This window comes from Dendrobates tinctorius, unplaced genomic scaffold (assembly GCF_039654945.1).
Source record: "Dendrobates tinctorius isolate UK_male_01 unplaced genomic scaffold, ASM3965494v1 ptg000046l, whole genome shotgun sequence".
In the NCBI taxonomy this organism is placed as follows: Eukaryota; Metazoa; Chordata; class Amphibia; order Anura; family Dendrobatidae; genus Dendrobates; species Dendrobates tinctorius.
Window position 1 is genome coordinate 4,235,534 of NW_027361714.1, and position 21,982 is coordinate 4,257,515.

General features: G+C 40.5%; 1 protein-coding gene across 1 annotated transcript in view; it reads right to left on the bottom strand.

Moving 5' to 3' along the window:
* Positions 1–12,781: 12,781 nt before the first annotated feature.
* Positions 12,782–21,982, bottom strand: part of HIVEP2 (HIVEP zinc finger 2) — a 261,592-nt gene continuing 252,391 nt past the window's right edge. The window contains exons 9-10 of the mRNA XM_073575665.1: positions 17,391–18,274; positions 12,782–14,752 (exon numbers count right to left, since the gene is read on the bottom strand). Of these exons, the coding sequence (XP_073431766.1) occupies positions 13,946–14,752; positions 17,391–18,274 (1,691 nt within the window). The 3' untranslated portion in view covers positions 12,782–13,945. The remainder of the gene's footprint in view (positions 14,753–17,390; positions 18,275–21,982) is intronic.

Sequence of the window (21,982 nt, forward strand, 5' to 3'; positions counted from 1 at the left end):
AATGGCAGATATACAATACTATATAATATAAAGGGGGAAAAACAGCCAAGCCTACAGGACCTATTATATGATTCATAAATTATTACTTGTTTTTCCTTTTTTTCAACAGTACATGTATAATTATATACTGGGATCCTTCTCTGATGATGGACTCATTACCTCAATCTGTATTTTTCATTTTTTCATTGTATTATGTATTTGTCTGTCAATCTTTAGAGATAAAATAAAATAATATTCATTTGTTATGTGGTCAGTCAACATCTTGCGATTAATGATGTTAGGACATTTTTGTAAAAGATTAGTAATCTTGTATTTTGTTATGCTTTATTTAGATAAATGCCCTTGACAAAGGCCGATGTGGTCGAAACGTTGGTTTGCTGTGTGACTGATACCTAGTGAATAAATTGCATTATTTGAAAACTCATTTTGCCTCAGGTTTACTATAAGATATACAATACTGTTTGAGAATTGGACAGCTCTATACAGTGTCTGTATGGAAAATTGTCAGTCTCCGTCTATTTTTATACGGAGTGACACATGCTGTCTCTGTATAGTATTGACCGTAGTTTGAAAAGCGGACAGCTCTATAAGGTGTAGGTCTGGAAAAATGGAAAATCTCCTCGGTTTGGTTTTTCAGTCACACACAGATAGCTTGTATTTGTCCGTGATACCAGTCGGTACATGGTAGTGTGTGAGGAGCATACACTGCTATACGGTGTCTGTATGCAAAATTGTCAGTCTCCGTCTATTTTTATACGGAATGACACACGCTGTCTCTGTATAGTTTTGACCGTTATCAAACAGCAGATATACGAAACTGTTTGAAAAGCTGACAGCTCTCTAAGGTGTAGGTCTGGAAAAATGGAAAATCTCCTCGGTTTGTTTTTCCAGAGTCACTCACAGATAGCTTGTATTTGTCTGTGATACCAGCCGGTACACGGTAGTGTGTGAGGAGCGTACACCGCTATACGGTGTGTGAAAAAATGAACACTCGGTAACTCACCAGAACAAAATAATAAAAGTTGGAGTGCTTTGAAAAAAGCAATTTGAACAGCAGTGTGCACACAGCAATGCAGCTATCAGGTAGCCTTAAAAGGCAGCCTAATCACCACCAGTGCTGCTGTACACAACAAAAATCCTCCCCCTTCACTGCACACTAACTGTACAGTGAAAAGCGCTATCAGCAGAAGCAATTTTTTTTTTCTTCTTCCCTGCCTAACGCTCTCCCTTATTCAGAATCAGCAGCAGCACCTCTCCCTATTCTAAGATCGGCAGAAGTAAGATGGCGGTTGACGGTCACGGCTTTTTATAGCCACTGTGACGCCACACAAAGCCAGCCAATCACTTCAATGCCCTTCTCTAAGATGGTGGTGGCCACTGCCCATGTCATCACGTTGCCCACAGTGTGCATCCTCCATCATTGGCTGAGAAAAGGCGCTGGAAGCATTATTTGAAACGCGACTTTGGCGCTCGGCGACCTCATGGCCGACCTCACGCTATGGTGGGGTTTCGATCGGCGAAACCCGACTTTAGCTAAAGTTGGTGATTTTTTAATTTGACCGACCCGTTTCGCTCAACTCTACCCATCAAACATCCTCCATCCCATAGGCACGTCTTTCCTCTTAAAGGGATCATTCGTATAGAAGTCAGGGCAAATCTTCCAGTGCTATGGTTTTGACCCCAGGCCTCTCTTAAAGGGATTATTGGTATGGAAGTTAGGACCGTTCCCCTCAGCTCTGTGGTTCTGACCCAAGGGTCTCTTAAAGGGATCATTGGTATGGAAGTTAGGGCAAATCCATCCAACGCTTTGGTTCTGACCCCAGGCCTCTCTTAAAGGAATTCCCGGTATGGAGGTCAGGGAAATTGCCTTCAAATGCTCTTGTACTGACCCCAGGCTCTCTTAAAGGGATCTCCTGTATCGAAGTTAGGACAAATCCCTCAGCGCTCTGATTCTGACCCCAGGATTCTATTAAAGGGATCATTGGTGTGGAAGTCAGGGCAAATCCACTCAGCGCTTTGGTTCTGATCCCAGGCTCTCTTAAAGGGATACCTGGTATGGAAGTTAGGGCAAATCCACTCAGCGCTCTGGTTCTGACCCAGGGCCCCTCTTAAAGGGATCCCCGGTATGGTAGTGAGGGCAAATCCATTCTGCGCTTTGGTACTGACCCCAGGCCTCTCTTAAAGGGATCTCCGGTAGGGCAATAAGGGTAAATCCCTCAGCGCTCTGATTCTCACACCAGGCTTCTATTAAAGGGATTATTGGTATGGAAGTCAGGGCAAATCCACACAGTGCTCTGGTTCTGATGCCAGGCCTCTCTTAAAGGGATCCCTGGTATGGAAGTTAGGACTGTTCAACTCAGCGCTCTGGTTCTGACGGGATGATGTGGGATATTAGGGGTAGTAGTCCGGTGGCTCTGGCTGACGTGATGATGTGGGACATTAAGGGGAGTAGTCCAGTGGCTCTGGCTGATGGAAAGATGTGGGATATTAGAGGTAGTAGTACGGTGGCTCTGGCTGACGGGATGATGTGGGATATTAGTGGTAGTAGTCCGGCGGCTGTGACGGGATGATGTGGGATATTAGTGGTAGTTGTCCGGTGGCTCTGGCTGACGGGATGATGTGGGATATTAAGGGTAGTAGTCTGGCGGATGTGACGGGATGATGTGGGATATTAGTGGTAGTTGTCCGGTGGCTCTGACTGATGGGATGATGTGGGATATTAGGGGTAGTAGTCCGAGGGCTCTGGATAACGGGATGATGTGGGATATTATGTGTAGTAGTCCGGTGGCTTTGATGGGATATTAGGGAAAGTTGTCTGGTGGCTGTGGCTAAAGGGATGATGTGGGATATTAGGGGTAGCAGTCCGGTGGCTCTGGTTGACGGGATGATGTGGGATATTAGGGGTAATAGTCCGGTGGCTCTGGCTGATGGGACTATGTGGGATATTAGGGGAAGTAGTCCCGTGGCTCTGACTAATGGGATGATGTGGGATATTATAGTGAATGTTGCTATGTGGAGTGGGCGGGGCTCTACACAGCTTTATATATATATATATATATATATAGATATAATCATAATTTGTTATAACTAACCGTAGTTATTTACTATGCCTGGGCAGCGCTAGGCTCTTCAGCTAGTATATGATAAATTTCAATCAAAATTGTTAAAATACGCACTCTTCTTTAGTGTCTCAATCCAAAACACACAATTAGTGCCAAGTCTAGGAGTATAACACATTAACCTAATCTATCCCTGTGTGGTACAACCAAAAGTTTTACCATAACCAGGTTTCCCGCATTATGTTCCCACATGCTTTATGCATCCATTAGCCCTCTGTGTCTATACTGTTACACACTTAACATTATGGCTGGTCCATACAATCAGGGCAACTGTTACCACTGTTACCACCCAGCTTTCGTGTCTACCTCTTCCCTCATAGACTGTAAGCTTGCGAGCAGGGCCCTCATTCCTCTTGGTATTTGTTATAATCTATGTGATTATTGTTATGCTGTAATGTCTATTGCCTGTACAAATCCCCTCTGAAATGTAAAGTGCTGCGGAATTTGTCGGCGCTATAGAAATAAAATTTATTATTATTATTATTATTAATAGAAAAGTGCCAAGCATACGACCGCACCAGATCATATCACACATTGCCACACATGAAAATATATTCCAAACAGTTAATCATACACCCAATTATATGGATCATGAAAAGCACTAATTAATATATATGAAGAGTCAATCATATATATATAATAGCAAATGTTGATTTTACCTCATTAGCATAAACATATCAATGCCTGTACAAAAAGTCAAACAACAGCACCATCAATTTATATGTAAAAAGGAACAATCTCACCCAATCCTCAAATGAAAGAGGCTGTTGGGTTCATCAGATGATGTGCTATACACGGGGTCAGATGATGTGCTGTGCACAGGGTCATGCCACTGCCAATGCATGTCCTCTCAGAAAGATTCTTCAGGGAAGTATAAAGTACCATAATGGGGCCATCCTTCCCCAGAGTCCCTGTCACCTGTTGATACGGCATTTAGCCACAAAACTATCCAGCTCCACTATTTTAAATAGACTCTTTCCGGCGCCTTCCCAGAGACCAGAACAGCTATTTCCGGTATTTGGAACACGAATATCAGGTATGTGAAACGCAAAAGTCATATCCAGGACACACGTCATGTCCGGACTGCGAATCACATGGTGTCAACATCACGGAAGGTCCTGTACCATGGGAACATAATGATAGTAACGTATCTGCCCCACTATGCACCGCCAAAACAATGGGAGCGATATTAAAAATATTTCATTACCGCTATCAAAAACCATAACAGACAGCATATCTTGAAAACATTAAAAGGACCTTACGTCCCTATTTATTATTATTATGGAACTCATGTAAAAACATATAAAGTTTCATGTACCTTATTAAGGAAATAGGCAGATGCTGTTATGTAGGTCATATCCTAAACAATGGGGTCAGAACAGAGGTCACCTTAAAGTGCCAGAGAGAAGAATGTTATGAGTTCATTTTCCCCTTCACCATTGAGGTCTGATGAACTCCCTCTTCTGGTGAAGGAAGGTAGTGAGGCTGATTACCAAGCACCTGAGCCGGGAGAGGATGACTGGGCGACGGGGATCTCTGACTGGATATAAGGCAGCCGACGCCCTTCTGCCTCGCTGGTGATTTCTCTGTGGAATTCTAGGAGACCAGTCTGATTCCTGCTCCTCAAAAGCTAAGTTTTCTGCTTTGCCTTTTTGCATTTGTGTTTTGGTTTTAGTTTGCCTTGCTTTTCTGGATTCTGCCATTCCCTGCTGGGGTGAGCTGAATTCCTTTTATTCGGTTTGCTCTGTCTTCAAAAAATACCTGAGTACTGACATAGTCTTTTTGAAGCCTAGCGTCTTCAGGGCCTTTTTCCCTGTCAGTCTGTTGGCACTTATTATGATAGGGTTTTTCGCGGATTGCAGACAGCAGCCTTCCTATCCTGTCCTATCTAGTTAGCTTGGGCCCCATCATTTGCTCAGTCTATCTTTCTATCTGTGTTAGTGTTTTTTCTTCTTGCTTCACCATCATTATATGTTGGGGGCTGCCTATTGCTTTGGGGTCTGCTCTGGGGCAGTTTAGATTTCCCTTTCTGTCTTTAGGCTAGGCAGTTCTCCGGCTGTGATCGAGGGGTCTAGGGCATCGTTGGAACCCCCCACGGCTACTGCTAGTTGTTGTTGATAGGTTCAGGGGTCTGCAATCCGATAGCTGCCAACTTCTCTGGTTTTCTGGACTTAGCTAGCATTTCTGTTTTTGCCTCCTACGGTGACTCATTCATAACAGAAGAACATACACTTCCAACCTGAATTAGGGAACCTAATTTATATTCCCTTAATTTTATCTCTCATTTTGCGATGCCAGGGAGAACAGTAGATAAAAATACAGGCAGTGACAGGAGCAACAGATATAAATTTGGATTTTGGGGACAATCAAACAAAGACATCATGTGAAGACATCATGTGATGTTGTGTTGTACCTAACCATACCCTGTTGTGAGCTCATTTTCGGGTTTGCCTCTGGCTTCTGGTGAGGGTTATGGAGCTGGCTGTGCTGACAGAGGAGTAGTGAGTTCTCTATCTGGACTCCCTCTGTTGGTGAAGGGAGGTAATGAAGCTGATCTAAATGGCAGAGACCGGGCACCTGAGGAAGAGGACTGCGATTGGACATCAGGCATTTCTGATTGGATTTAAGGCAGCCGACTCCCTAGTTTCTTGCTGGTGATTTTTCCTGACTGTGGCTTCTGGTTTCCAGTTGGGTTCCTGCCTTCCAAAGTTTTCTCTGCTATTGTTCATATGAGTTTTTGTCTGGTTTACTTAGTTTTTGTGTTCAGCCAGCCCTGGCTGGGACTGGGCTGAATCCCCATTTTGTCTCTGATCAGTTGATCTCTTTTGCTCTGTCTTCAGAATATACCTGAGTGCTGATATAGTGTTTTGAAGTCTAGCGACTTCAGGGCTTTTCTATCAGACGTGTTGGACATTTTTTTTGGCAGGGTTTTTTGCATGATTGCAGACAGCAGCTTTTCTTTTCTGTCCTTTCTAGTTAGTGATGGCCCCATCGTTTGCTCAGCCTATCTTTCTATCTGTGTCTGTGTTTTCATATTGTTTCACCGACAATACATGTTGGGGGCTGTCTATTGCTTTGGGGTCTGCTCTGGGGCAGTTTAGATTTTCCTTTTCTTTCTTTAGGCTTATTTAGTTCTCTGGCCGTGACGAGGCATCTAGGACCACCGTAGGCACGCTCCATGGCCACTGCTAGTTGTTGTGGATAGGATCAGGGGTCTGCAATCCGCTAGTTACCAACCTCTCCGGTTTTCTGGGCTTAGCTTGCTTTTTGTTTTCTCCTCCTCGGTGACTCATTCATAACAATACCCCCTATTGACAACTACATTAAACCTGACTCCTTCCTAACAGCGGAGGATGGCACCCTAAAAACTTGTGCAAGTGGCGCTCCCGCTTAACGTCGGCTGTCCATACTACAATGACCCTACAATTTCCCTATTTCTATGTGAGAGTAGGGAAATTCAAGTTGGATTCTTTTTAAGAAAGGAGGGTCAGCACTTAAAACATGTTGTGGGACAGGAGTAATATAGACAAGAGGACAAAGGGACAGCTCAAATCAAATCAGACAGTATGATATAATATAAAGTATAAGTAGAGTTATACTGAAGAAGTGTCACACTTGTTTTCACAGCCTATAAAATACTATACTCATTCCTTCCTGACAGCGGAGGTTGGCACCCTAAAAACCTGAGCAAATGGCTCCCCCACATAGCCACTTTATTTCACCAGTAGATAAAAATTGGTTGGTTTCCAATGTGAAAGGATGATATAAATGCAGTTGCTGTGCAGCATGTGAATTTGTGACACAAACTAAGACCTTTGTGAGCAATTTGACTGGGAAGTGTTTTATTATCAGGTCCTTTATCAACTGCAGAACAAAAGGAATTGTCTATAAGATGAATTTTCAATGGGGGCTAGAATATGTCGGCAAGACAAAACTGCAGTTCCGTAAGAGTGGGAGAGCATCTCAGAGATATAAGAAATCAGAAGGACACCCCAGTTGCCATACATGTTAACAATATACACTCTGGTAATATCAAAGTAGTGAAATTTGTGGGTATAGATCAAATTAAGACATCACCAAGGGGCGGAGATTGGGAAAGACAGATCCTACAATGGGAAACAAAATGGATCTATCAACTTAACATGGTGCCCCCAAAGGCCTTTATGAGCAGGTGTCATATACTTGTTTTCTATGATGGAAGGGTGAATATAGGGTCTTCGTAGAAGGGACAGCTGTCGTGGAGCGCGGGAGCCACTTGCGCAAGATTTTAGGGTGCCAACCTCCACCGTCAGAAAGGAACCAGTAAAAGAGTGTAGCATTTTATAGGCTGTGAAAATAAGTATGACACTGCTTCAGTAGAATTCATAATATACTTTATATTATATCATACTGTTTGATTTGTTATCCCTTTGTCCTCTTGTCTATATTACTCCTCTCTCCCTACATTTTTTGACCCTCCTTTCTTAAAAAGAATCCAACTTGACTTTCCCTATCCTCACATAGTGATAGGGAAATTGTAGGGTCATTGTAGTAGGGACAGCGGACATTGAGTGAGGGTGCCACTTGCGCAGGTTTTTAGGGTGCCAACCTCCACTGTTAGGAAGGAGTCAGGTTTAATGTAGTTGTCAATAGGGGGTATGGTTAGGTACAGCACAACATCACATGATGTCTTCATATGAGGTCTTTGATCGTCCCCAAAATCCAAATTTATATCTGTTGCTCCTGTCGCTGCCTGTATTTTTATCTACTGTTCTCCCTGGCATTGAAAAATGAGAGTTAAAATTAAATCAATAAGGGAATATAAATGAGGTTCCCTAATTTAATGTAGGTTGGAAGTGTATGTTCCTCTGTCTGGCACTTTAAGATGACCTCTGTTCTGACCCCATTGTTTAGAATATGACCCACATAACAGCCTCTGCCTATATCCTTAATTGGGTACATGGAACTTTATATGTTATTACATGAGTTCCATAATAAAATAGGGACGTAAGGTCCTTTTAATGTTTTCACGATATGCTGTCTTTTATGGTTTTTGATAGCGGTAATGAAGTATGTTTAATATCACTCCCATTGTTTTGGTGGCGTAAAGTGGGGCAGATACGTTACTATCATTATGTTCCCCATGGTACAGGACCTTCCGTGACATTGACTCCACGTGACTCGCAGTCCGGAAATGACGTGTGTTCTGGATATCACATTTGCGTTTCACATACCTGATATTCGCGTTCCAAATACCGGAAATAGCTGTTCTGGTCTATGGGAAGGCGCCAGAAAGAGTCTATTTAAGATAGTGGACTGTAGCGCCAAACAATGCAAACATGAAAAATGAATAATGAATTGCATTACCGCATTAGAAGTATGAAAAATTGAGAAAGTTTAGCGCATAAAATGGCAAAGTTATGTGTACCTGGAAGCCACGTTAAGGCATTTCTCATTTTCCAGGTCCCTATTCTATGCTAATCCTCACTAAGACTGTAGTCTCCATCTGAATGGGAACCTATGAAAAATCCTCTGTTAGGACTGAAGTCTATATCTCTGTGGAGGGGAAATGGCCCTGGTTTGATTAAAAGTGCCTGCAGCCAACTGGTGGAGTGCTCATTCAGAAAGTAAATGAATACAAATTTCAAAATCTGACCGTCACTTCCAAGCATAAGCATAGTGTGAACAGGTGCTTAACCTAGCGTCACCAACTCATATACATTCAAGCAAAAAAGGAAGCACACTGTTGCGCCAAACCATGCAAACATGAAAAATGAATAATGAATTGCATTACTGCATTAGAAGTATGAAAAACTGAGAAAGTTTAGCGCATAAAATGGCCAAGTTATGTGTACCTGGAAGCCACGTTAAGGCATTTCTCGTTTTCCAGGTCCCTATTCTATGCCAATGCTCACTATGACTGTAGTCTCCATCTGAATGGGAACCTATGAAAAATCCTCTGTTAGGACTGAAGTCTATATCTCTGTGGAGGGGAAATGGCCCTGGTTTGATTAAAAACACCAGCAGCTAACAGGTGGAGTGCTCTGTCAGAAGGTAAATGAATACAAATTTCAAAAACTGACTGTCACATCCAAGCATAAGCATAGTGTGAACAGGTGCTTAACCTAGAGTCACCAACTCATATACATTCAAGCAAAAGATTCTTCTCTGGGGGCGTGTATTTTGTATCTTGCATGATGTTGAACAATCATAAGCAGGAGGTGTCATGCAGAGGACAAAAAGAACACACCCTGCCCTGTGTAATATAGAGCAGAGTGTCATTACAAACACTTCTAGATCTCCAGTTAAGACAGTCAGTGTGGGGGTAGGGACAATACAGCAGAGATAAGTGTGATTACAAAGATTCCAAAATCTCCTTTCAGGATATTATCAGTGTACAGAAAAAGACAGAGCTGTGAGAGGAGAGCTGCAGCTACAGACATGTTTGCAATCACACTCAACTCTGCACTATTTAAGACAATAGCTAGAGAGATTAGGGCATGTTCCTTTTTCCTCATGATGCCTCCTGCTTATGATTCGTCAACATCATTCAGGAGACAAAATACTCCCTCCAGATAAGAATCTCTGCTAACACCAGTTGATAACCTAAACTTTACTAATTAATATATGTAACGAAGATGAGAAATTAAAAAATTAAAAATATATTTTACTCAGATCGGCAGCTACACCTCTATGATGTGGCCAGTTTCTCCTGTTAAAATTCGCAAAAGGTCCTTTTTAAAGTCAGAGACGCCTAAACCATTCCACTCTCTGGCTCGTAATAATCATTATTCTGATAGAAACATTGACATAAGCAGTTTTGATAATTTTTTACCCCAATTTCCAATAACCATGTCTATAAGTATATAGCAATGGTTGTTGGGAAATGGATTATGTGTATGTCAATATATGTGCAGTGGGTTCGGAGGTTTTTAGACCCCTTTACATTTTTCACTCTTTGTTTCATTACAGCCATTTAGTAAATGCAAAAAAGTTCATTTTTTTACTCATTAATGTACATTCTGCACCCCATCTTGATGGAAAAAAACAGAAATGTAGACATTTTGGCAAGTTTATTAAAAAAGAAAAACTGAAATATCACATGGTCATAAGTATTCAGACCCTTTGCTCAGTATTGAGTAGAAGCACCCTTTTGAGCTAGTACAGCCATGAGTCTTCTTGGGAATGATGCAAGTTTTTCACACCTAGATTTGGGGATCCTCTGCCATTCTTCCTTGCAGATCCTTTTCAGTTCCGTCAGGTGAACTTTGGTGAACTGACATTTTTTAGCTCTCTCCAGAGATGCTCAATTGGGTTTAGGTCAAGGCTCTAGCTGGGCCACTCAAGAATGGTCACAGAGTTGTTTTGAAGCCACTTCTTTGTTATTTTAGCTGTGTACTTAGGGTCATTGTCTTGTTGGAAGGTGAACCTTCGGCCAAGTCTGAGGTCCGGAGCACTCTGGAAGAGGTTTTCATCCAAGATATCTCTGTACTTGGCCGCATTCACGTTTCCTTCAATTGCAACAAGTCGTTCTGTCCCTGCAGCTGAAAAACACCCCATTGCATGATGGTGCCATCACCATGTTTCACTGTTGGGATTGTATTGGGCAGGTGATGAGCAATGCCTGGTTTTCTCCACACATACAGCTTAGAATTATCACCAAAAAGTTCTATCTTCGTCTCATCAGACCAGAGAACCTTATTTCTCATATTCTGGGAGTCCTTCATGTGTTTTTTAGCAAACTCTATGTGGGCTTGCATATGTCTGGCACTGAGAGACTTCCGTCAGGCCACTCTGCCATAAAGGCCCGACTGGTGCAGGACTGCAGTGATAGTTGACTTTGTGGAACTTTCTCCCATCTCCCTGCTGCATCTGTGGAGATCAGCCACAGTGATCTTGGGGTTCTTCTTTACCTCTCTCACCAAGGCTCTTCTCCCACGATTGCTCAGTTTGGCTGAACGGCCAGGTCTAGGAAGACCTCTGGTGGTCCCAAACTTCTTATATTTAAGGATTATGGAGGCCACTGTGCTGTTGGGGAACCTTGAGTACTGCAGAAATTCTTTTGTAACTTTGTCCAGATCTGTGCCTTGCCACAACTCTGTCTCTGAGCTCCTTTGCCAGTTACTTTGACCAGATGATTTTTATTTGGTCTGACATGCACTGTGAGCTGTGAGGTGTTATATAGACAGGTGTGTGCCTTTACAAATCAAATCCTATCAGTTTAATTAAACACAGCTGGACTCCAATAAAGGAGTAGAACCATCTCAAGGAAGATCACAAGGAAATGGACAGTATGTGATTGAAATATGCATGTCTGAGCAAAGTCTGAATACTTATGACCATGTGATATTTCAGTTTTTCTTTTTTAATAAATTTGCAAAAATTTCTACATATCTGGTTTTTATCAGTCAAGATGGAGTGCAGAGTGTACATTAATGTGAGAAAAAATGAACTTCTTTGCATTTACCAAATGGCTGCAATGAAATAAAGAGTGAAAAATTTAAAGGGGTCTGAATACTTTCCGAACCCATTGTAGGTTACAAAATGCCTTCAATTGTGATAGTACATGCAATGAGGCTGGTTATTTTTTTTATTTGCTATATACAGAGCTGGTCCACCTACCGTGTGTCAACAATAATACTAGAGCGGGAGGTCTTCTTATTCGGCAGAGGAGTCTTTGGGCCGTCTCTCATGCCAGAAACTGGGTCCTCCTGCTATCTTTTCACTGCCTCAAATGTCAGTTTCTTGTACAAGAAAAAAAGTCTGAGTTTCATCAGTGTGTTTGATCAGATTTGCCTCTGTGTCATCAGAGACTGTCTGAATTTTAACAGTTTTTCTATGAAAAAAAAAGTTTCTCTGGCTTTCCCAATCAAATAGTCAATGGATGGCATCAGAGTGCTGTCTGATTTTTTTCACTAAAAATTAGACTTGCCTTGGCGATTTTGACCCTATGCTTGGATCAATATTTGAAAAGTCTCTGTGTGTAGACCAGGAAAAGGATTGGATATGTGAACTACCTCTTAAGGTCCCGTTACATTTAGCGATGCACCAGCGATCCCGACAACGATACGACCCGGTCAGGATCGCTGGTGCATTGCTAAATGGTCGCTAGTGAGCTGCCAAACAGGCAGATCTCACCAGCGATGCAGCAGCGGTTGGTGGTCGTCACTTACCTGTCACTTGCAGCGAGGGTGACGTCTTTCTCCCACGTCCATGGAGTCGCTCGTCGGCGCCAGCAGGAAGCCGGCGACGAGAAATGGACCAGGCCGATCTCGGGCGATCAGCAATATCCAGCGGGGAGCCGGGTCGGAGGTAAGTGTCACATGTAGCAAGATCACTACCGATATCACTGTTGCGTCACAAAATCGATGACGCTTTAGCCATATCGCTAGCGATCTCGCTATGTGTGAAGGGGGCTTAAGACTATCATGGGTACGAGTGTTATCTGTGAAAAATGTGGCTACAACTTGTATGTGAAAACTGATGTCTCAACGAGCCCTAACTACACCCTTCCCGATGATGACCTGTTTTCATACTGTGATATGTATTAAGAATGCAGGAGAAAAGGCGGAAAGAAATTGCCAATGCTATGTTAACTCCTACTACGTCACTGCCCAAACACACTATATATACATAGCCTTTTCCAGTCTGAACACAATATGGATGATAAATGTTCAACACAGTTTCTGCATGTAACTGTATATTTATTTCTTTTTTAAAGAACACTCCTTAATGATCTGTATTACAAACTCGGTTTCACAGAATTATAATCCACTAAATAGCACAATAACCCATTTCCACATAGTCAGATGTGCTTTGTCACCTTTTTAAAGACACTCCAGTATATTTACTTGGTGACGTGTCCAACTGAGAGTTACATATAACTGTACCAGTGATGCACTTGTACATATACATGGGGTGGAATGTTTCCCATATGTATTATTGGAGTATGCCAAGCAAAATGTTCACAGAAGACCATATACTTGTGATATATTCATAACTGTGTCATACAGCTATTGGAGAAATAAAACCTCACAATAAGCACGTGTTTGTACTTTTAATGCTTTACATTACTATAATTTTAAAATCACAATCCGCACTTAAGTTATAGTCAATTCAGCAAACAAGGGACAAAAAAATTACAAGAGTAAAGAACTGACTGATATAGCCGTAATTTTTGATGTTTAACCAATGCATAAGTGCATAATAAGATGATATTTCATTTAAATATCTTGCTTACACTATACATTATTTTTGTTCTATTTACGCAACAGTAATCCCCATGCTTCACATAGAAAAAAGCAATTCACGACATTAAGAAAAAAATGTACAATTTATGAAACAAAGTAAATAAATATTAGTATTACAGGATTGGAGCTGTACATAAAAGCTGTCGAGTTTCAATCATATAAAAATATGTTTTAGTGCAACCTCACATATATATTGATGCTATTTTTTACTTTTTACATGTAGGCCCAAGTGTCCAAAAAAGAATGAAATTACAATTATTACAAAGCAGATACACAAATTCTAAAATATATACAGGGTACTGCTAAAAATGCTTATAGGAATATAAGCAAAGTAAAGAAAAAGGCACAAACATCTGTACAATTAAAAGTACCAGACCTATTACAAGAGTTTAAAGTTTCGTTTTGGTCAGGCTCATGATGACTTATATGTATACAGTAGATATATATATATACATGTCTATATATTTATAGTAATCTGTTTTCTTATAATAAAAGTACTTTCAAGAACAAATCATTGTTAAGTAAATCAGACATGCTATGAATGTGTTTTCTACAAGAAAAAAGTTTTTTATTTTACTGTCTACATGCCCATTCAAATCAATGCAAGTTACTAGACTCGCTTGCAGAGTCCTTCCTTTCCCGTGTGCTCGATGGCTCTTCATTCCTGCCATGAAATCCTAACTTTGTCATATCCATGCTCTTACTATAGAATTTGGAATGAGCTAATGTAGACTGTGATGTACCAAAACTGTCTTTTTCTCCGTGCAAGTCAACATGGGTGGGTGAGGGGCATGCAAGCGACATGCCTGCCTCGTGTCCACTAAAGTGCCTAATGCCAAACTGTGCACTTTCTAATGTTTTTTGATTGGGCTCAGGAGGATGAGACAGCTGGTCCCGCTTCAGCGATAGACCTTCCTCTGTAGCAATCCTCAGGCAAGCAATGGCTTTTGTGCAAGTACGTATATTTTCTTCTTGCTCCCTCTCAGCAGGCTTGGAGCTTTCATCTGAAGGGCTTTGCCCTGGTGAAGGCAAGAGCGTTGGGGTAGCTCCATGTATAGGATCTCCAAGAGGGAAATCAGAAGAAGAATGTTTCTCAAGGTGCAATGGGTTATATGATTCTGAAGATGGGATCGTTTTGTCATCTGAGCTGCTTAGGTGCAAAGTTGTGGTTGATGGGGAGTGAGGACTGGACTGGATTGCAGAATTAGAATTAATAATCTGAATCCCACCAATTGGGATCATAGGTAAAGGTGCTCGTATTTGTTGCTGTGAGTGCAATGGCAAGTGGCTGAAAACAGAGTCTTTGTGGCCAACATGGGCTGGGCCATGGCTTTGGTGTCCAGGAATATCTTCTGGATAAGGAGGACCAACAAATGGGAACTGTGGCCAGTTCTTTCGTAAACTCTGCAGTATATATAAAGAAAAACATTTGGTTAAATGGTCACTGTTGTATTACCAAAGTCTGCATAAATCAATATTACAAATTACATTCCAGATATTACATTCTTTAAATGCCTCTTGTCCGAAGTTGCAGTGTGGACCCATCACATTGGGTGATATAGTTGCCATATGATTGATCCCAAAGTCTCTTCTGCACACCTCCTATTCTAATTAATACGATCTTGATAAATTGTACCGCCTGACATGACAGTTCACTTTAAGAATTTCTGTGTCTATTGCTCAGAATTTATATGAAAGAATTACACTATGTAGATACAGTATACAATGGTTAACATATTGACTGCAGTAATAGGCTGTAATAGGTTTTGCCAAACTATGTGAAAACAGTTTATGGATGCCATTTGTTATGCTCTCTAGATTTCGCCTGCTTTGCTGTTTTATACATAATGGTCCTAATGGGGAAAATAAGATTTCCCAAAAATTGTAAGGCTCCAGCCAAATTTATGACTGTGAAAGTTAAAGATATAAAAAATATTTAAAGTTAATAAATGTAATTCTCAAGGTAATAATATAAATCTGTCACACCTCACTGGAACAATATGTTCTAAAACAAACAAAAGTGTATGTCACAATGTAATAACAGCAGACCATCATACCAAAAGATGTAGGCAGGCGATAGTGGACTGTAAGATCTACATTGTTTAGGGATCCAAACTTCATAATGACCTTAAACTCTCTAGACAGCATGTTAGAAAAACAGTCTAGTCTTTTACACAGTAGAAAGCAAAAAATATACACCTCTCAGAATTAATCAAACAATTAAATTTTTGCCCCCAAACACCCTGGGGTTGATAAATAAAGCTCATCTTTTAGAGTGCTTAACCCATTACCATACTTTGAAAGTTATAAAGGCCATGGATATGAAATATAAAGGTCAAACATTTAGATGCTTTACAAATGTACTACTGTTCAGACACAGATTTAGGCATCCGATATTGGTCATAGATGAGCAGAGGTATAAGGTGATGCTCATGGGTTTTAAAGAAAACTAGTAGAAGGTTTGGGTTTAAAATTAGCATAAACTACAACATGTCTTCTGAGTCAAATAAATGGCATTATAAAATAATTATGTTAAAGAGTAACTGTAATTTTTAATTTTTATTTCATAAATCAATAGATATCACGAAAATAAGCAACTTTTGTCTTATCAGAGAACTCTGCTTCTTTCTCCTGGACTGATCATTCATTGTCAACAGAGATGGGCCGACCCCTGGATGCTCGGCTCTGGTGGGTTCGGCAGAACAGTTAAAAAAGGTTTGGGTTCAGCTGCCAGAACAGTACCCGAACCCGGACCCCATTTAAATAATTAAAAAACTCTGTGGTGACCCTCTACTCTTGATAACTAACCCTGCTAACACTTACAGCTGAGGTTTGCAGCCCGCAGCTGTCAGTTTTGCCTGGCTGGTTATCAAAAATACAGGGGAACCCAGGCTGTTTTTTTTTTAAATATTTATTTAGAGCACAGGTGTCTGCTAATGAATACTCCCATCAGCCGCCGCCTGCTCGCACTGTTATTAGCCGCAGCAGGAGTAGGCTGATGGGAGTAGTAGTCCCATCAGCGATGCCAGTGACCGGAGGTAAACTTTTTACAACTGCACGCTCACACTGCCATTTGACAGAGTGGAAACCACGGCTGCCTGACCGACGATAATGATTTTACCGTCAATCAGAGGCAGTGTAGTCCAAGCTATCAGGCACATGACACTTGGTGTTTGGGTGCCAAACCCGAACAGTAACACGGACTTCCTGGTGAAGTCCGTGTTCGGGGTCTGTGCCTGAACAGCAGGTGGGTGTTCGGTACGGATCCTGAACTTTACTGTTCGGGTTAGCCCATCTCTAATTGTCAACATTTTCAATTCATTGGTAAAATCTGTATTCGGTGAAGACAGAATATTATATTACTGGAACAGGAGATGACAGTTGGTGCTGCTAAGATTCTATGAGGGGAGCTAGAAAAAGAGCTGCTCCTTCCTCCTCTCCTCTACAAAGAATCCTATCAGTAGCAACTGCTATCTCCTATCTCAGTAATAAAATAATCTATCTTCACTGAATACATATTTTACCCAGGAATAAAGAATTTTGAGAATGATCAGTCCTGGTGGAGAAAGAAAAAGATTTTTCTGATAACATACATTACAAAGTTACTTATTTTCATGTGTACTATTGATTTATTAAATGAAAATTAAAACAATGGTTACTCTTTAATACAAATCCATAGCTGTATCTGAAGTATTTGGTTAAGCCATTGCCAGCAAATATATAGAATTTTTTTCCTATAGATTTGGGAGCCAGATTTGATCATAAAATTGTCGTATCAGATTCATATTGTGGAACAAAAATTGCATACTACTAAGTCTTTTTACAGGGCCTTTTAAAGTAAAATAGAAAGAAGTTGTGATATTTAAATTAAAACCTCAAATTTGGATGATTTTTAAACTACAAAAACAAAGGTATGGTGAAGGGTGTGGGTGGATTTGTATTGTATGTTACTATAATGCTTTTTTTTTTAAAGCATTATAGCTTTAAAAAAAAACCAAAAAAACTCCCAAAACAATAAAATAAAAAATCAAAGGTAACTCACTCCAGGGCCAAGTAATCCTGAGTCTGAGTGCAAATAGTGACTCATTGGCAAACTTGGGTTGTGGTGTAAACGTCTTCTAGGTGAAAGTGCTCCAAAGCTGCCCATATATCTCCTTTCTCTTCTAGGAGACAGATCTCGCCCGGTAGAAATATCTTTCCCAGGTGACACTGGCCTAAGTGGTGAAAGATGGCGTCTCGGTGATACGTCTCTTCGGGGCGAGAGTTCCCTTCTTAATGCAGCTTCTTTTCTTGGTGACAGGTGCCTCATTGGTGAAGCGTCCCTTCGTGGTGATAAGTGCCTTCTGGGGGACAAATCTCCCCTAAGTGATAAGTACCTCTTTGGTGAGTTATCTCTGCATGGCGAAGAATCATATCCTGGAGAGGAATGGCGACTACAGGATGAGAAGTCCCTGGGAGATGAACTGGGTTCAGAAGTAAGCATATAGTCCTCATCCATGCTGCCAGGTTCATCCATTTTTTCTCTGTCGTGTTCCAAACTAGCAAGGACAAGCTTTTGGTAATTTACCATTTGGGAGTCTCCAACCATAGCATTTGAATTCATGAGATGTGTAACTTGAATACTCGGCATGGTGGACAAATAGCTCATCAAAGAAGAGTGACCCATGGAGACCTCTGGTGATGCTCTTTGTGAAGCTGAAGCAGCAGTAACAGATAATGTTGAAAATCGAGGAGGTTGAGGGCTTGTACTTCTCGATCTAGTTTTTGGTGTCGAGTCACCCTGGGTATCATCAAAATCTTCCTCCTCATCATCGTCATCATCATTATCATCTCCATCATCACCATCTGATTCCTCTGCATCTGAAAACTGGTGATCCATAGCTATAGTATTCTTTTCTGATTCTTTCTGCATATCTTCAATGTTTCCTGAAATATCAATATAACAGATATAAGAATTTTATTATAAATAATATAGAAATAATTTGAGAATTTAGCTTTACATCTCAAAATATAGTGATTTCAGTGATCTACTTAGAGAAACATAGAGCCAAACAAAATTCTTACAGTAAAACTAAGAAAAAAAAAACTGAAATAAAAATGTATTGGTATAATAATTCAAGCTTACACCATGTTTTACTACCTGATGTAATAATTTAGACTTGTAATAAATTTTCTTGATACAGTGAATGTGCCAAAGGCCAGCTACCAAGTGTATTACACTCTTAGTCACGTTAGGTGACATCAGAACAAAAGCCTGACCATTACTCATCTTCTCATCAATGTAACTTGGCACCAATAGATAATTCATGGTACTATTGTCACACAAGCATTTCTACTATACTTCACTATTTAGTAGCTAAAGTCACTTTTTTTCTTAAGCAGAAGTCACCTTACCTACATTAATTGTAACATTATTTTGTCCATAATGAGAAGCAAATGAATGGGGTTGGATGGCTTCCTTGTATCCTCTCAATCCTGATTTTTAAGGTGTGAGCTGTAGGAACTGTGTGCCATATCTAGTGGAAGTGTCTGCGGGATTGGAAATTTTAAGCTAGAGCCTACATATTTGTCAATTCTATTGCCCAGATTTCTCTTAGGGCGTGACTAAGGGTCCCTAACTACCAGTACAATCTTTTCAGAAATGAAGGCACATATTACCCTACTTTTTTGTATGTTGCGATATGGTACATATAAATAAATATGAGATAAAAAAGTGCAATTCCACAATTGTTTAATTTTTTATTTACCATGTTCACTATATAGTAAAACTGACCTTGTATTAGGATTCCCCAGGTGAGCACGCAGATACCAAACGTATAGTTTATTATTTATATAAATGGTGAAAAAAAAATTCAAATTTGCATGAAAAAAGTTTTTCCGATTGTCGCCATTTTCCGAGAGCCGTAACGTTCTAATTTTTCGTGACCTGATGTTGGGTGAGGGCTTATTTTTTGCTGCTTGAGTTGACGCTTTATTGATTAAATGTTGGGGTAGATACAATGTTTTGATTGCCTCTTATTGCATTTTATTGCAATGTTGCGGCGACAAAAAAAAGTATTTCTGACGTTTTGATTTTTTTTCTCTCCTTACGCCGTTTACTGATCGGATTAAGTTTTCTTTATATTTTGATAGATCGGACATTTCTGAAAGCAGTGACACCAAATATGTACATACATTTTTTTATTGTTTTACTTTTCATGGGGCAAAAGGGGGATGATTTGTACTTTTGTGTTTTTAAAATTATTTTAATATTTTTTTAAACTTTTTTAAACTTTTTTTCGCTTTTTACTTTATTTAATAGTCCTCTTAGGAGACTTGAAGCAGGGATCATCCGATCGCCTGTGTTAAACATAGTATTGCTTCATCCCTGCTATATACAGCAAAAATCACGATCTCCTAGAATCCCTGATCTTACAGGAAATTCACAACGACAGGCACAGGGGTCTTCTGCAGACTCCTGGCTTTCATGACAAACCATCGGTGCCCGGTGATCATGTGACAGGGGCACCAATGGGCAGGACTTGTGGTGCTCTTCAGGCTTGCTTGTGCTAAATGCGGCTATTAGTGATTGACATACATACATAGTTACATAGTAACATAGTTTTGAAGGCTGAAGGAAGACCTTATGTCCATCTAGTTCAGCCTATTTTTAGTGCAGCTGTTCTGCATTGTTGATCCTGGGGAAGGCAAAAAAACCACAGAGTAGAAGCCAATTTTCTCCATAGGGAAAAAAATTCCTTCCCCTAAGCTGGGTCAACCATCTACCTATATTATATTATTCGTAACCTTCTATACTATTACTCACAAGAAAAGCATCCATTCCTTTCTTAAATTCATTCAGTGAGTTGGCCATCACCACTTCCTCAGGAAGAGAATTCCAGAGCCTCACTGCTCTTACCGTGAAGAACCCTCTTCTATGCTGGTGCAGAAATTGTCTTTCCTCCAAACGAAGAGAATGCCCCCTTGTTCTTGTCACAGTCCTTGGTACAAACAGTTCATTGGAGAGATCTCTGTATTGCCCTCTGATATACTTGTACATATATATTAAGTCTCCCCTAAGTCTTCTGTTTTCTAGAGTAAATAGACCTAATTTTGATAACCCTTCTGGGTATTGTAGTGAACCAACTCCATTTAACATTTTAGTAGCCCGCCTTAGAAACCTTTCAAATTCATTAATGACTTTCTTGAGCATCGGTGTCCAAAATTGCAAACAATACTCCAAGTGTGGTCTGACAAGTGATTTGTACATAGGGAGAATTATGTTTTCATCTCGTGTCCCCAGACCTCTTCTAATGCATCCCATGACCCTATTTGCTTTGGTGGCAGCTGCCTGACACTGGGCACTTCAATTTAGCTTCTTATTGACTAAGATGCCTAAGTCTTTTTCCATGCCTGATTTCCCCAGCAGTTAAATGACATTTAACTTGTTAACAGCAGCGGGTGGATCTCGGATCCACCTGCAGCTGTTAGAGGCACTTGATGGCTGATTAAATGACCATCAAATGCAGGGAAAGATTCGGGCTCAACGCGGAACTCGCATCAAAGGCAGTGACACGACCAATGATGGATATACACATCAACAGTTGTAAAGGGGCTAGGGATGGTCCGAAAATAACACTGATTTAATGCTAAATCTAGACATATTTAATGTAATAATGTAATTGTTTTTCCAATATACTTTAATTAAATATTTGTTACCGTTCCCTCTCCACTCTAGCTGCTTTATTTTTTTTTTTTTAAACAACTTCCTGTTCATAACATTTTGTTTTAAAATCACCAGTGCATGCTGGGATACTGAAACAAGACTTCATAAGGTGGAAAGGCTGCGGTCATTGCTGAAGTCTCTGTCTCCACCCTGAAACGAAGCATCATCAATGACGTCCTTTTCAAGGGCTGGGATAGTCTCTGTTCTACTCAGAATGCGCCGATTGCCAATTTGTGACAGTGGGTTCCCTCACCAGCTACTTTGTTGGTGTTACCTAGTATGTTGGTCCTTCACTATACTAGGTTTTGGACCATACACATTTCCTCTAGCCAGCTTTCATAATTGAACTTCTTTAAGTGACCATCATAATAATTAATATTGGCTCAACTTGCTGATATTGTTGGTATAGATCAACCATCTAATGGTAAGAGGGGCCTCCTGAGAATGATTGGGCAATGATTGGATTTTAACAATGCTGATCACTTTGTTCTTAGAGGAAATAAGCCTCCTCTCTCCATGTTGCTAGGGGCCAAGTCAAGCATGAGATGGGTGTAGGGGACAGCTGTCTGGAGCTATGGCCAGTTTTAGACACTTTATTAGGCGCTGTGACTTCACTCCTTATATTACACCTTCCCTCTCCATATTCTTTTGGTGTGAATATGATATTGTGTTGGCTGTAAGGTCTAATTCTGACTCTGCCCTCTCAAAAAAATGTCAACACTTTTCTGAGGGAATCGAAATAAATATAGTATGGATAAAAAGATTCTACTCATCTGATGGTGAAATCTTCTTGTCTGTACATTGCATTCCTAGAATTGCATTCACCCTACATTATTAGGACAATTTCTACTTCAGTACTGGGAGATGAATATAATATACAGACGTGCTTCTTAAATGTATTTTCCCATGTTAGGCAGTTGTGTGGGCGA